The 17,678-nt window shown below is 39.8% G+C and overlaps 1 protein-coding gene across 1 annotated transcript in view; it reads right to left on the bottom strand.

Annotated features, from left to right (window-relative positions):
- Positions 1-17,678, bottom strand: part of LOC124722392 (nose resistant to fluoxetine protein 6-like) — a 324,526-nt gene that overhangs the window by 202,567 nt on the left and 104,281 nt on the right. Inside the window, exon 3 of the mRNA XM_047247563.1 lies at positions 7,027-7,220. Coding sequence (XP_047103519.1) covers positions 7,027-7,220 — 194 coding nt within the window. The remainder of the gene's footprint in view (positions 1-7,026; positions 7,221-17,678) is intronic.

Here is a 17,678-nt window from a genome sequence, read left to right as displayed (position 1 = left end):
TTTAGCCAGAAATGGATCCATCTGCTTCCAGTAACAAGGAAGTGAAGATGTAGTACACCATTAGATAAGGAGGGACTATGCTACTATCTGAACTACTACCCAAATAAAAGTAACTCCAGTGATGATGTCTATTGTGCATCTGACAATGATTCAGCTTACAATTCCCAAGATTCAAGATCATCTTCAGATTTGAATGTAAGTGATGATGATCCCTGTTCTGATGAGGTTCCTGATACCATATGTAACTCTGATAATGGTAATGAAAATGATATCCCAATTCGGAAACCAACTGGATAAAATATGACAAGAGTAATTTTTAATAGGTATTCAAAAGTTAATATTTCCATCAAGTTTAACATCCCTTTTGATGTTTACAAAATGCTGGTGCCGCAAGACATATTTAACAATAAGGTGAGAGAAACAAATATGCAGCACAGAAACTTTCCAAAATGCTATGCAAAAAAAGATCTCAAGCCAATTGGGTTGACCCTTCTGAGGAAGAAATGGGCAAGATTATTGGCATAATACTAATTATGGGGTTAAATGAGGTCCCAAAAATTTCACTTTATTTGTCAAAGAATCCACTGTATGAAAATAAAGTTATAAAAACCACTATGTCTCAAGATCAATTTCTGACATTTTTACCTTGCTGGCATGTTGTTGATAATGAGGCCCCTAGAAGTGTAAACAACAGGATTTACAAAGTAAAGTTGTCAGTTGAACATCTGCAGAGTAACCTTCAAAATGGTCTAACCCTGGGAACATATGTGGTAGTTGATGAATCTATGATTCCTTGGAGAGGAAGATTGGTTTTTAGGCAGTATATCCCCAACAAGTCTCACTAGTATGGTGTAAAACTGTACAAAATTTGTACAGGGGAATGCTACACGTTTGCCTTGCATATCTATCAAGGGAAAGATGATGAACTGCAAGGTGCAAATCACGCTGGCACTATCACTATGAAAATGTGAGAGCCTCTTTTTGGAAAAGGTCACAGTCTTTATGTTTTGTTTGTGCATTTCTCTAGTGCATAAGTTGATAGATAAAAATATGCTTCTCTGTGGAACAATTTGTTCAAACAGAGCAGGACTTCCCAAGGATATTGTGGAGAAGATACCAAAAAAGGGGGAAATATGTGGAGCAGAGAACAATAATGGAGTCAAAAATTTTAACTGGGTGTGTAAAAGGAGAGTTCTAATGATTTCAATGGTTCCTGGACATACTGATGTTTTAGAGAACTCCAGCAAAAAGAACAGCAAAGCAGAAGTTATAATGAAACCAAAGGCTGTGCTGGAGTACAACAAGATAAAAAAAGGCATTGATCTCAGTGATAAGATGTCCTTATATTATTCACTATTGAGAAAGGGGGTGAAATGGTGGAGAGAAGTTACAATGGAACTTCTACTAGTGACTTCTATAGTAAATGCTTGGTTTCTGCTTTGTAAAAAGAGCACTCTGAAGAGAAGAATGTCATTTTGAATTTTCAAAGAGTCCATTGGTTGGTTGGTTGTTTCAGGGAGGAGACCAGACAGCGAGGTCATCGGTCTCATCGGATTAGGGAAGGACGGGGAAGGAAGTCGGCCGTGCCCTTTGAAAGGAACCATCCCGGCATTTGCCTGGAGCGATTTAGGGAAATCACGGAAAACCTAAATCAGGATGGCCGGACGCGGGATTGAACCGTCGTCCTTCCGAATGCGAGTCCAGTGTCTAACCACTGCGCCACCTCGCTCGGTGTCCATTGCCTTCCATTCATGTCAATATGCTGCCTGTGCCACTCCTCTATCAAGAAAGAAAGCCCATACTTTGAGAAAGCCCATACTTTGGGTCAAATTGAGGGACCAGTAAGAAAATTTCAGCAACACTGTACATTGTGCTGCAAAAGCATTTTCACTCAGGAAGGCAAAAAAGTAGCAGACAACAACCCCAAGAGAGTTACAACCTTCTGCAGTGACTGCCCAGGACAACCTAAAATGTGGCTCAGTTGTTTTAATGAAAACCACATCCAGGAATGACTTTTTAAGATTGCAGTGTTTAAACAGTGCAAAGGTTATGTTAAAAAGTATTTTTTGTATGTTTTTATACGTTGTTTATATGTTCTGCAAATAAATTATTAGGGTAAAATTCTCTTCAAAAATAAAAAAGAAGAAACAATAAAACCAAGAATAGCTCTTTAAGATCACAATTGTTAAAGAGTGCAAAGTTTATGTGAAAATGATTTTTTTGTATTGTTTTCTGTAAGATATTTATTTACCAAATATAGCAGTACAATAAAAATGTCCAACAAAAAAGCATTGTTTTGGGGTCATTTTGGGGTCTAGCTGGCCACTACTGCAGCAATTTACACAGCGATACGTCCTCTTTATCACAGACAGCCCAACAAGCACCTATGTGGTGAAGTGACGTCACTCACAGTATCTGGGACACCGCTGACCTCAGCTGCATTTCAGCAAAGTTTTCATCAGGTCACCAGTGGGCCAATATGCAATACAGGAGGTACATCAAATCTTCTTCCACAGGGAACGTGTTAAAGAGACAATATAAATAAGAATGTGTAAGAAGAACTTTAACCCTGGCAGCAGATACAATCTTAGCAGCGCATGGAAAAGAGCCCTCGATGGAGAGAAGAAGCCTAGATATCCGTCGCAATGTTTACACTACAACAGGATCAGTGGTGCCACCAGTGCAGATTTTAACACCACCTGCGACAGTATTATGTAATTATCGACCAATCATAAGCTGTCTATGGACTATATGAGGACACCACAGCTGCAGTTTAGACAGTCATATGCTCCTGACGAAGACAATGGAGGTAATCATTGAGATCCAAGGTTTTGCCCTGAAATGACATCGCAAGAAGTTCAAGAATGTTTGATACATACTTAGTATCAGTAAAGTTTTCTATGTAATCTTGCAGATCTATTTGATGAGTCATCATGAAAGAACAGAGGGACCTTAAAGAATTGGAGTTACATGACAGTTGACAGTTGTGATAAATAGGAAAATGTGTAAAATGGAGTATGGATGAGTTACTTGTTCAGATGAATAATATGAAGTACAAAGGTAATTGATGTAATGAGGTCAATGATGTTTGGAGTAGATAAGGAACATGGTGGGACTTTTGTGTATTTATTGAGGTGAATGATTCTTATAGGCTGAAGTAGTAAATATTTGGAGTAAAAATGATACTGAGTTGAGATACACATATGTGTAATGGTGATTTATGTAAGCTTAAAGGTATATGGAATAGTATTTTAAGAGCTAGTATTTTAACAATGTTATTTTATTTTTACACAAGTTGTCTTATTTGTATCTATATATATTTACAAGAGGCGTTCAATAAGATATGCAACACATTTTTTCTCAAAGCAGGTTGGTTTTATTCAGGGTTCCAATACACCATATTATTCCCCACCCTTTTGGCTACAAAACCTCATTTTTCAACATAATCTCTGTTCAATGCTATGGCCTTATGACAACTTACTGGGAGGGCCTGTGTGCCTGTATGGTACCACTCAACTGGTCAGTGTCGGAGCCAACGTCTTGCTGCACAATAACCACCTGATCAGCCATGCACTGATTCCTGCGGAGTGCATCCGTCATTGGGCCAAACACATGCAAGTCAGAAGGTACAAGATCCAGGCTGCAGGGTGAATGATGTAGAACAGTCCAATGAAGTTTTCTGCACTCCTCTCGGGTACGCTAACTTGTGTGATGTATTGTGTTGTCAAGGAGGAGAAGTTTGTTTGCATTTTTGTGGCAATGAACACATTGCTGGAGTCACAGTGGTGTGCGGCCAGCACATGAGAGATTGGACAGGTTTATGTGACATTGTTGTGATGATGACAGATGCCCTGCCTGACGACTTACCATGGTTTTGTTCCCTGCCAAGTCTCCGTAGACATTCTGCAAATACCGATGAATATCTGTGATGCTCTGGTTTTCTGCCAAAGGAAACTGAATTACAGCTCTCTGCTTTGAGCCCACCTCTGTTACAGACACCACTTTGAAGGCTACATACAGCACCATTATCCATTGGAACACCACGTAACTATAGTGGCTGAAGTGGGAATATACCATGATGTCCCACAATAAATTCCACATCTTATCAATTACTGAATGCCCCTCATAGATATATGTGATGATGAAGACAGTATGATCATAGCAAATAAAGTGTTACTCATGAATGGCAAAGGAATAGTGATTTAATGATGCATTTAGCTATAAGGATATTTGTAGTGGATGTATTTGTATCAGGCTTCAAAAGTAGAGTTCTGGCACTATTAATTGGATAATGAATACCAACTTCAAGAACACACTGTACTACTCTTACTGGCAATGATAACAGTTATTCAACTACAATACATACACTATGTCAGAGTAAAATAGAATAGTCATTTATTCTGAAATTTTTCTCTGGGCAACCACATGAGTCGCAGAGGTTTAGAGCATTAAGTCAGCATCTACAGTTTTCACTGACCCAATGAAAAATAATAAACTGTCATATAGCTGTATAAATTGATGTACTAAAATTAATATGTTTCATGTCAATAGTTTGGTAAACATAAGAATGGAATAGTTGTTATGTTATTGTATTTCTTCTCTTCCTTCTATGTGTGGTGTCCGATGTGGGTTGAGAATAAATATGATTCAGAATGGTAGTAGTATGGGTGCCAAGCACTCTACTGAAAGGATGGCAACCAAACAGTAGCTGAATATAAGTGAATGTTTTTTGTGGCAGTGCTCCAAAAAAGTTATGTGTTTGATGGCCAAAACAAACTATTGAAGAGAAAGATACATTGTCATTAAATGCAAAATAAAACTTGTGAAAATATTTACCATTTTTCATTAAGATGTATTGTAAATTTGGAATAAAATATTTTTGTAGAGGCAATCAACTACCTCAGCCAGAGGAAATTTATGCAAGATACATTGCAGTTTTAATATTCTTTATCTCCTTTTTGTAATTATTAAGAATTTATTGTTTTATTTTTCGCTTACTCTTAAGATTTGTGCTCTACCAAACATATGATTCGGCAGTTTTGGTACAGCACATAAATGACATGGTAAATGGTAGGATTACCAGTAGTATTGCTAGCAATGGTACTAATACTACTGGTAATTCTATCATTTACTATGTCATTTATGCACCGTACCAAAACTGCCACAACCTATGATTTGGCAGTTTTGGTACAGTACATAAATGACATGGCAAATGGTAGGATTACCAGTAGTATTGCTAGCAATGGTACCAATACTACCAGTAATCCTATCATTTACTGTGTCATTTATGTACTGTACCAAAACTGCCAAATCATAGGTTTGGTAGAGGGCAACTCTTAAGTAATAGTAGGGGAAGAAACACAAATGAATGTCTGATATAGAAAATGGTAAAATATGACTTCTCTTTGTTCTTTGTTTGTTCTGCACATAATTAGAACTGCACATCATTAAATGTTAGTCCATTGTATATTTTATATCCTTACAAAATATAAATTAGCTGATAACGTAACTTCTGCAGTTTTATGTAACCATAGCAATAACTTTTGATGCAAGTACAGTTTACATGAACAAACACAAAAAATGTATTTAATTATTGTAGTTATTCTGTACTCAATAGAACATACTGAAGTATGATCAAAGGCAAGAGTTTCCTGTTATTATTGATAAGTGTGGGAAAGTTGTTTATGAAAAACAGAAACATGTTTATATGACATTAACTGAATTTTCCACTGGCAGAACACAATAATATTAAAAAGGCAAACCACTTCCTTATGTTCTGCAAAATTACATTTATTTCATCACAAATGGGTTTTCAGCTTCTCAGGCAATCTTCAGGTGACAACTGAATGTCGCAAACAGGAAATTGCATTTTTTAGCACTATATGATAAATCTGTATATTTGTAAACTACAAGATTCCTCTGTTTCACATTACAAGTCAATAATCTTTGAATAAAATCTGAATTAAACATTGAAAACTTCAATTTTGCTATAAATTCTGTTTACTTTTAAGTAACAGACATGAAGAAGAAAAATGTTCTATAGGTCCCATGGCCCTTTATATATCCTCATTCTGTTTCTAGACTGTTCACCAGTTCTAGTTTAAGACACTGATCGCATAGGCAGACAAAGCGATCAAAATGAGGTAATGCCCTATAGGTATGCAATACATCTACTGTACAGGTAACATGGTTCCAATGTTAACAGACCATGGCTACTAGGAAAATTACCATAGTCTACACCTACTTATGAAAGTCTATGACAGTCTGCACTAGTTTTCCAACTCTATTTAGACACTAAAGAAGTTTTTTAGGGTGCAATTGTAAGGAATCGGTGATCCATTACTCAGAGATGTCCATTACACGCCCACCCAGGTTGCATACGGAGAGATCGATTATCGAGTGCCAATCACACTGGGTCAGTGACACTGTTGCTCAGTCGAGTGTGGAGTTTGGAGTTGTGTAGCAGTTACGAACAAGTAGTGGATGTGTGTGTCCCCCTCTGCTGCAGGCTGGACCATCAGCAAATCCACATAATTATGCCTAACTGAAAGTGAATATCATTATACAGTGTACTGATTATCAGTGATCTTGTCATCCACGCTGGGCAATGGATTGCAGTGTAGATTATGTGGAGAAAGAGTGTGTGTGTGTGTGTGTGTGTGTGTGTGTGTGTGTGTGTGTGTGTGTGTGTGTGCAATATTTTTGTATTGTTGTCTTTCTGCATAAGAAGTTACAAAATATTACAGTGTAATTAGTAAATTGATGATACATCCAAGTCAACTATAGTATACTATTAGCAACGACTTTTGCATGAATAGTGCTACATATCTATAGAAAGACAACTTGTCTGGTGTAGTGGTAATAAACTATACACACAAACATTCCTTGTGAATCACTCATCTACTAGTGGAAACCGTCTCAAAATTCCTACAGTAGTGCCTGAAATAAGCCTTCGCATACATATTGAAAAATGTGATGGGAGACTTTAATTTATAATATGTATACATACTCAATATGTTAACTTACTCAACAGTAACAAATGTTTGTTCTGACACCCATGAGTCATCTTCCTTTAGTGATTCCACCTGGACTCGACTGAAGCTCATGTTGTACATCTTCTGGATGTATATAGGATTTGAAAGGAATGCTGCATCCAGCAGTTCAGCTACCTCCTTTGCAGGACATGAGGCAGGCAGGCACAGTCCAACTACTATCAAATCCTGTACACAAAAAGATCAAATTACAACAAATAATCTATCAAATATTTTGACTGTAGATTATAAGCTTTTGAATTTGGACACAAATAACACAATTTTAACAATGACAAAAGATATTAAAATGACAACAGGAAATCCTGAAAAGAAGATAGATGATGGTTTCATAGGGAGGATGCAGCATGTTATTTTGGATGGACAGTCAATGACAAGACATAGAAGTAACTTCGGGTGTTGGGACCCTTGTTGTTAATGTTGTATGTTACTGATCTTGCAAACAATATTAATAGCAACCTCAGACTTTTTGCAGATGATACAGTTATTTATAATGAAGTACTGCCTGAAAGAAGCTGCATAAATATTGTGAGATCTTGATGAGATTTCAAAATGGTGCAAAGATTGATTTCAAAGTGGTGCAAAGATTGACAACTTGCTTTAAATGTTCAGAAATGTAAAATTGTGCACGTCACAAAACGAAAAAGCAAAGTATCCTATGACTATACAACCAATGAGTCACAGTTGGAATTGGTCAACTCATGAAAATACCTGGGTGTAAGACTTTGTAGGGATATGAAATGAAATGATCACATACACTCAGTTTTTGGTAAAGAAGGTGGTAGGCTTTCGTTTATTGATAGAATATTGAGGATATGCAATCAGTCTACAAAGAAGATTGCTTACAAGCCACTTGTGTGACACATCCAAGAATATTGCTCAAGTGCATGGGGTTTGATGCGTGGATGAGTGTCACAGAAACGCTGAAGAAACTGAACTAGCAGACTCTTGAAGGCAGCTGTGAACTATCCCACGACAGCCTACTTGCAAAGTTACAAACACTGGTTTTAAATGATAGCTCTAGGAACAAACTACAACTCCCTACATATCACTCTCATTGGGATTGTGAGGACAAGGTCAGATTACAGCATGCACGGAGGCATTTAAACAGTCAGTCTTCCTGCACTACAAACGTGAATGGAGGAAAATCCCCTAATAACTGATACAGCAGGATGTACCCTCTGCCACAAACTTCACAGTAGTTTGCAGACTATAGATCTTTATATGGACTCTGAGAACAAGAGCATTTCCATTTTTCTTGCCTTGATAGATGGACAAGGTTGTATCTTCATAAATCATCAGAGCCATTTCATATATGGATGCTTTTGCCATTCTTACCCATGTTGCTATTTCTCTTCTTGAATAGTTCACTGTGACCGTTGGGATTGTCCCATTACTCTTCCATATGTTAGGCAGTTGTAAATATGTGAACAAGTTAACCGTTATCACATTCTTTCCACTTCTACAAAATGCTGCCATAAGGTTCATAACAATGTCTTCAGAAACAGATTCTCTGGTTGAAGTTCATCCTTTCCCAGGTACATACATCTGCTGAACAGATATTTGTTGTCTACATCCAACCAAGACACTCACCTCAGATATGGGACGATGGAAAGTCATGCTCTTCCGAGCCATACAGATTTAGATTTCCCACGGTTCTCTTACATCGCTTCAGGCAAATCCCAAGATGATTCCAACTAGGTCATGGCCAAGCACCTATCCAGTTCCCTCCATGGAGAACTTAGAAATGTATTCTTAGCAATAACAGAACGCAAAGTGTTTCCAAAAATGTTTTCTTGATTGTTAAAGAGAGAACGGGTCATTTATAAAAATGAGTCTTTCTCATACACATATTAAGATCTTCAGTGCATTGCAGATACTTTAAAGTTAGTGAAGTATTTAAAATTGGGCACTATTAGTGAAGAAATCTGTGTTCCCTTACAACAAACATCACGAATACTGAAGTACTGCACAAGTTATTTAGGGATAAAGGAGACAACTCACCAAAAGACAGAAGTGCTGTGTCGTCGATAGGCTCACAAACAAAAGGTAAACAGCTTGGCTAGCTTTTGGAATACATTCCCTCTTTCTGGCTGTAGAAAAAAAAAATGCACACAAACACACAAATACACTCGCTCACATGCACATGCCTGTCTACCTACATTGTGCTCAGTCAACTGTCAGCTCTTTACTGGACCACAGTGAGTGTACTGGGGTGCGATGGGGGTGTAAGGGAGAGACATGGAGAGAGGATGGGGTTAGAGGGAGGTGTCTAGTGGCTCTTGAGAGAGTAGGGAACCATCTGGGGGGCTAGTCGAGCTGGCAGTCGACTGAGCACAATGTAGGGAGATGAGCTGGCAATCGACTGAGCACAATGTAGGGAGACGAGCTGGCAGTCGACTGAGCACAATGTAGGGAGACGAGCTGGCAGTCGACTGAGCACAATGTAGGGAGACAAGCTGGCAGTCAACTGAGGCCCCACCCTACACCTCCACCTCATCCCAGTACACTCACCGTGGACCAGTTCAAAAATGGCTCTGAGCACTATGGGACTTAACTTCTTAGGTCATCAGTCCCCTAGAACTTAGAACTACTTAAACCTAACTAACCTAAGGATATCACACACCCATGCCCGAGGCAGGATTCGAACCTGAGGCCATAGCAGTCACGCGGTTGCAGACTGTAGCGCCTAGAACCGCTCGGCCACACTGGCTGGCCGTGGACCAATAAAGAGCTGGTAGTCGACTGAGCACAATGCACGGAGACAGGCGCGTGTGTGTGTGTGTGTGTGTGTGTGTGTGTGTGTGTGTGTGTGTGTGTGTTTCCTACACCTAGAAAAAGGAAGTGCATTCTGAAAGTTAGCCTAGCTCCAAACCTTTTGTTTGTGTGCCTATCGATGATACAGCACTTCTGCCATGCAGCAGCCCTGGGTTCTATCCCGGAAGGATCAGAGATTTTCTTCCCTTGGGACTGGATGTTATGTTGTCCTCATAATCATTTGATAATAATTAACACGCAAGTAGCCCGCTGTTGTGTCAACAGGAAAAACTTGCAACTCAGTGGCCGAACTTCCCCTGGTGGGGACTCCTGGCTATCAATGCCATATGATCATTTCATTTCATGAAGAGACCTAATGCACACTGACACAGGACAGCCAAAAGAGGAAAAGAGTGAACTGATATGAAAACTACTACCATATGCTCTGCATTGTATGCCATGGCATAGTGGTTACAGTCACTGGCTGGCAACATATAGGTCACTAGTTCAGTACCCACCTCCTGAAGTTCTTTATGATTTAACATTTCTAATTTCTAGGACTTCCCTTTTTTTACAAATGTTGCAATTTGCTAGAATACTCTATGTATGTATAAACAGGAGCACACACTGCTGAAGCAGTTCTAGTTAATGACCTTGCTCTCATTGTGGTACTTGCTTATGAGTTGTATGAGACACAGTTTAATAGTTTGCTGGAGATGCAGAGTATCTCTGACATTGCCTGCAAAAGTCATTACCTTCATGGGTAGGAATCCAAATACAAACAAAATATTTCTCCTACAGTTTGGATTATCAAGAGAACAATGGATACAAATAAATTGGTGAGACATATGCATATCTGGCATATAGGAGTGTTTTTGGGAGATGCTGACCAGGATGCAATAGAATGGTTATAAGTATTCAACTCTATTGCTAAATACAACAGGTGGGATGGCATGGTGTTTCCTGCCAGTGCCTACTTTTACTTGGACAGTACAGCCTGGCAGTGTTTCAAGAGCAAAGAGCAAACGCTAAAGAAAACATCTGGTGACAATCAGTAGCATGTCCATATAGTTGAAGAACAACTGAAAAACAGAGTTCAACACCAGGCGGAGGTGACGCAGTCACATACACAGAATGTTTTGGTGCTGTATCATACTGTGAACTTAAATATGGTGGATGCCAACAAAGTTTCACACCAAATAAAGAGTGTGGCAAAGGACACTTATCAAGAGCTGCTTTTGGAGTATGTGATAAACAGAGAGGACTTCATCAGGTGGCGACAGCCCACCAGGCAGTACACCAGAACAAACTACATCACAAGATGCTAGACAAATTTTCAAATGTTGTGCTGGTGGCATTCGCTGGAGATCATTAGGACCTTGCATCACTAATACAGCAAATAGATATAGGTAAAAGGCTTTACATTGTCCACTAATATGGAACACAAATGTATTGACCATCATACCCAGCAAGAATAAGGTAATGTCATTAATTCAAGAAGAGGTTTGTTGATCATTGGCACTGATCTCTACAAGACACATGTCAACTGAAGACTAGAGGCAGAAATCTTGGTCTTACATCACAACTGTCAGACAACATCCAAGGTTTTTGGTGACACGGATACAACCAGCTCTCTCATCAATTTGAGTGCCATGCAGAAAAACAGACATTTGGAGAATGAAGGACAATATGCAGTTATGTTTCCATTGGGGGAATCTTGCACAGGTCACATGCTACTGTAAAGAAACAAGACACATGTTTGACGACTGTCATGCCACAAGATATCAAACAAAGGGCAGTTATATCCATGTCAGGCAACTCCAGAAGACTACAACTGACCAGTGGAATGAAGACTGTCGCTATACTGCTCTCCAATGTACTGCTGTCCCTGTACCGCAGCCATTCCCTGTCATCATACAGATATTGCAGCCCTTCACCTGCAAAAAAAAAAAACCAGGAAAACTAACATGGTGTCTATCTATGGAGTAGGCACCATAGCAGATGAAAATCCTCCCTGGATGACAGTTGCAAAGATATCAGTAAATAAGACTGTCATCGGTGATGAGCAACCGGTCCACTAGTCAATTCTGGGACATCATTTTCTGTGATATCAGATATTTCTTGTAGCCATATGAACAAGATTACATTCCAAAATTCTTATTGTGCTGAATGTTGCAAACAGAAAATATCTCAAGCTAACAGGAATCTGAGTTGTGAGACTAACTATCAATGACAGAACACATCCCTTTAAATTTTTTTATTTTACAATAATACAGACATAAGTTGTCCTTGGATGGGACTTCTGCAAGCTGACTGTAGAACATTCGAGCACAAGACTGCAAAGTTACTCCAACAATTTCATGCAATACAACTGTTCTGGCAATTGTTTACCATCGAAGATGTACTTAGCCCACCATCATCAACAACATTTGCTCAAATACCAGTCTGGATGATCAATGTAACAAGGAACTCCTAGTTCAGTATGAAAATTCAATTCAGCCTCACAAAACAAATCTATACACTATCAGCAATTATAATCATCACAAATGGACAAGGAGAGCTCTGGGTAACCAATTGTCATGAACAACTAGAACTCAGCCTGAAGGGTATGTGCACTGGGGATGGCCAAACCAGTCCAGGATGGTCAACTATGTGCCACTGATAGAGGAGGAAGCTATTCTAGCAGTACCAACTAGCCACTAGAGGCCTCTATCATCCAGCTGACAAAAGGTCCATGCACGACCGAGGATCAATGTCAACGTGTGATGGCCATTCTACAAGGGGCATTCAATAAATAATGAAGCACATCTGTGTCTTTATTTTTTTTAAAGCAGGTTGGTTTTATTCACAATTCCAATACAAAATATTATTCCTCACTCTTTTGGCTGCAGTGCCCTAATCTCTGTGCCATGGGATGGCCTTCACCACCTCACTGAGAGGGTCTGTACGTCCAAAAGTTACAACTCTACTGGTCGACATCATAGCCAACCCCTTGCTGCATCAATAACCTTCCCATCAACCATGTATTGCTTCCTGCGGGCTCCTGTGGAGTGCATCTTTGCAGACAGATGAAAGTCAGAAGGTGCTAGATCTGGGCTGTAGAGTGGATGAGGAAGAACAGTCCAATGAAGTTTTGTGAGCTCCTCTTGGGTGTGCAGACTTGTGTGAGGCCAGTTGTGCAGCGAAGTGTTTGACTGTGATCCGTTGGTCACCTCAAATGAGTGTGTCCACACGTTCCAACATTATAGGAGTAACAGTTGCATATGGTCGGCTGGCATGCAGGAGATCGCACAGGTTTGCATGACCTTGTTGTGATGATGACACACCCCTAGCCCAAAGACTCAGCGTGCCTTTGTTCACTGTCAAGTCTCCGGAGACATTCTGCAAGCACGTATGAATATCTATGATGCTCTGGTTTTCTGCCAAAGGAAACTCAATTACAGGTTTCTGCTTAGACCACATCTCCATTACAGACATTGAAGGCTATGTATAGTACGTGACCTATAGGAACTTCATGAGACCACATGGGCTGAAATGAGAATACCCCTAATGTCCCTCAACAAATTTCACATTTTTTCAACCAAAACAGGCTGAGAAAAAAAGTGTTAAATTACTTATGGAACACACCTCGTACAGCCATTTCAAGATTCAGTCCGCTGTGGAGATACGGCAGACCAGGCGGCACAATGTGAAATACCATACAAACACTGGCAAACATCCCCACATCAGTCAGTGCTCACAAAAGGATGTCCCCATCCAACTGACAGATAATTGAGAAGTGGAGAATATGCTGAGAGACAATAACATTCAACTTCGTGTGCATGTGTGCCACAGGGGGAGGGGGGGGGAGGGGGGCATAGGAGAAGAAGATGGTGAGGGCAGTGCAATGCCCTTTTGGGAAGTGTTTAAATGTTTTTCTGTGGAATTTGCAATGTTCATGTTTGGACTAGTCGTTTGCTGCAACTTGACAAAGGCAGGTATGAGGAAGCAACAGAGAAAAGATTTAAAACTCTACTTCACACCATTTTGCAAAAACTCATACATTTCTTCAATACATGTGTGTACCGAAACCTACAACATGGGCAATGGGACTATTTTCTGTGAACTGTGTTATAACTAAACAATCCTAACTTATTTAGGTATTGCTTAGGCTACAGGATATCCCACGGCCCTTGTCCATGGAATACCAGAGCACGCTAAACATGAGTTTTAGCAGAATCAAAACCATATTAATAATTCATTAGAGTTCTGTGCTGAATGAAAAGCTTATGCTGTTAATTCCAAGAGATGCAAGTGCCCATTCTTCTCCTCTCCTCCCTTCCCTTATGATTACATTTGCTGGTGGGCTTAATTTATGGATAATGGTAGGTATATGGCCTCATAGAGTTGAATGATCTCCATAAATAGTCAAGCATTATTAACTGCCTACAAATCATAAGGTGGAGAGTAGCAGTGCCCTTAGAGGGGTTAACAGGAGAAAGTCCCTCTTGTTGACAGCAGGCTGGAGGAACTGCTGTGGAAAAGGAACAGAGGTTACTGAACTGGGCGTGCATGTGTATGCATTCTGGTAGGACATTCATCAGTGAGGTGATTAGCGACATTACTAACATATTTTGAGATCAATGTGAAAACTCCCTCCCTTCTATTTTCACTTTTAGTCATCTGCACACTCACTCTATCACTCAAACTGTTATAACTGTAAATAGGTCACCGTTCTAAAACATTCTTGAATTACAAGAGCGAAGCTTAAAATGATCACTTACGAATTTAAGTCTGGCTTATTGGGAGGGGGGGGGGGGGGGGGGGGAAGAAAAAAAAACGTACATGAAACAGTTATCATGCAACATGTTAAAATCCACTTCCAAATAATTGCTCTTTCAGTACAGCTACTAAAAGTGGGCAACAGTAGTTTCTGGAAATCCTTCTGATGGCTGCCTATACGTGCAATGAGCTATTGGAATATCTGATTTAGTACAGGAACACGTTCCGCAATATCTTCTTGCTCTCTTTAATAACCTGTCACGCCTTTATCATTATCAACTGAAGTGTTCCGAGGTTCTCCACAATTACTCACCATTTGAGCTTCTGCAGTCACAAATTTGTCCCTGATTGCTGAGTATCACTCCTCATTTCACTAGAGAACAGGAAATATTAGTTTTTGGTCTCACAATTGTGAAATAGATGAATCAGTGGCATGGTGGATCACATTTGTAATGTGATCCAGTTGTTCCTAAGTGATGTTGTGATATTCAAATGCAGAGAATTGACAATACAACATTCACCTAACCTCCCTGAGCATTCATTTTGGTGCTTCCATTTGGACATGTGCCCAATCTGCTAGATGTATCCAGATTGAGAAGTTGACATTAAAGCTAAAATCATTGATCACTTCCCACTGAGGCCTGTAGACTATACTGAGATACTGGTATTTATGTAAGAGACCAACACTGTAACAATGTTGAAATGTGTGCTCTGATCAACACTCAGAAGTACCAGAACTTCTAAAAACATAAGGCTGTCAACAACTTTAGCCTTGAGGCAGATGGTAATGGGACATTATGTGCATCTAAGAAGGAATGTATAGGGGAGTTGTGATACAAGCTATATTAGAGCTTATTCATTTAGTGGCACTAGAGGGCTGGTATATACATTATCACAGCAAATGATAGTGAGGGGGAAGGCAAGGTATTACAAATATCTTATGTTGTAAAAAGTGACGGCAGCATTGTCTATTCAAGTGAATAGTGTCCCTGAGAAAAACGAAATAATGAAGGTGAAAGTAAAGTGTGTGCAAATTGTGCGAACGAAATCGTGAAGATAAATGAGTGCATGTCTAGCCTTCACTTAATCATCAGGGCCTTGAGTAGTGATATGAAAAATCTTCAAGGTAAAGAGATTGAACTGATAACTGAAAATGAACTTTTAGGCCAACCGTGTCGAAAGAAGCGTAAAATAGGTCTAAATTCAGTATTAGGAAAAACAGTGACGCTGAGAAACTGTGCTTCGGTACCATCCAGCGCACGTAATAATGGAACTAATATTGAAGGCAATGACAATAAAAACGTACAATAGCACAAATACGAATGAAGTGTGTTATTTTTAACGGACAGCCGCAGAAAAAAGTGACAAGACTTCTCAAAGAACACAGTACATCCTATGCAGCAGATATTATTAAGCCAAGGGCAACAACGAAAAATATTATTGATGTGAATCTACGTGACAAAATGTTGACCAAAAAAATGATTCTGCCCACATAGATTGTTTTCACAAATTATCAGAGAGATGAGTGGAAATAAGCAGAGGTTAATCAGATGGAAGGGGAAAAGAAGAAGAGTTAAATGAAAATAACCATGGACCTTGCCATTGGTGGGGAGGCTTGTGTGCCTCAGTGACACAGATGGCTGTACCGTAGGTGCAACCACAATGGAGGGGTATCTGTTGAGGGGCCAGACAAAACTGTGGTTCCTGAAGAGGGCAGCAGCCTTTTCAGTAGTTGCAGGGGCAACAGTCTGGATGATTTACTGATCTGGCCTTGTAACACTAACCTAAACGGCCTTGCTGTGCTGGCACTGCGAACGGCTGAAAGCAAGGGGAAACTACAAAAAATGGTTCAAATGGCTCTGAGCACTATGGGACTCAACATCTGAGGTCATCAGTCCCCTAGAACTTAGAACTACTTAAACCTAACTAACCTAAAGACATCACATACATCCATGCCCGAGGCAGGATTCGAACCTGCGACCGTAGCAGTCTCGCGGTTCTGGACTGAAGCGCATAGAACCGCACGGCCACGGTGGCCGGCTGGGAAACTACAGCCGTAATTTTTCCCCGACGGCATGCAGCTTTACTGTATGGTTAAATGATGATGGCGTTCTCTTGGGTAAAATATTCCAGAGGTAAAATAGTCCCCCATTTGTATCTCCGGGTGGGGACTACTCAAGAGGATCTCATTATCAGGAAAAAGAAAACTGGTGTTCTACGGATCGGAGCGTGGAATGTCATATCCCTTAATCAGGCAGGTAGGTTAGAAAATTTAAAAAGGGAAATGGATAGGTTAAAGTTAGATATAGTGGGAATTAGTGAAGTTCGGTGGCAGGAGGAAAAAGACTTTTGGTCATGTGAATACAGGGTTATAAATACAAAATCAAAAAAGGGTAATGCAGGAGTAGGTTTAATAACGAATAAAAAAATAGGAGTGCGGGTAAGCTACTACAAACAGCATAGTGAACGCATTATTGTGGCCAAGATAGACACGAAGCCCATGCCTACTACAGTAGTCCAAGTTTATATGCCAACTAGCTCTGCAGATGATGAAGAAATTGATGAAATGTATGATAAGATAAAAGAAATTATTCAGGTAGTGAAGGGAGACGAAAATTTAATAGTCATGGGTGACTGGAATTCGAGAGTAGGAAAAGGGAGAGAATGAAACGTAGTAGGTGAATATGGATTGGGGCTAAGAAATGAAAGAGGAAGCCGTGTGGTTGTTGTTTTGCACAGAGCATAACTTAATCATAGCTAACACTTGGTTCAAGAATCATGAAAGAAGGTTGTATACGTGGAAGAATCTTGGAGATACTAGAAGGTATCAGATAGATTATATAATGGTAAGACAGAGATTCAGGAACCAGGTTTTAAATTGTAAGACATTTCCAGAGGCAGATGTGGACTCTGACCACAATCGTGGACTCTGACCACAATCTATTGGTTATGAACTGTGGATTAAAACTGGAGAAACTGCAAAAAGGTGGGAATTTAAGGAGATGGGACCTGGATAAACTGACTAAACCAGAGGTTGTACAGAGTTTCAGGGAGAGCATAAGGGAACAATTGACAGGAATGGGGGAAAGATGTACAGTAGAAGAAGAGTGG

The sequence above is a fragment of the Schistocerca piceifrons genome, chromosome X (genome assembly GCF_021461385.2).
Source record: "Schistocerca piceifrons isolate TAMUIC-IGC-003096 chromosome X, iqSchPice1.1, whole genome shotgun sequence".
Classification (NCBI taxonomy): Eukaryota; Metazoa; Arthropoda; class Insecta; order Orthoptera; family Acrididae; genus Schistocerca; species Schistocerca piceifrons.
This window is presented reverse-complemented; position numbering and strand designations above follow the sequence as displayed.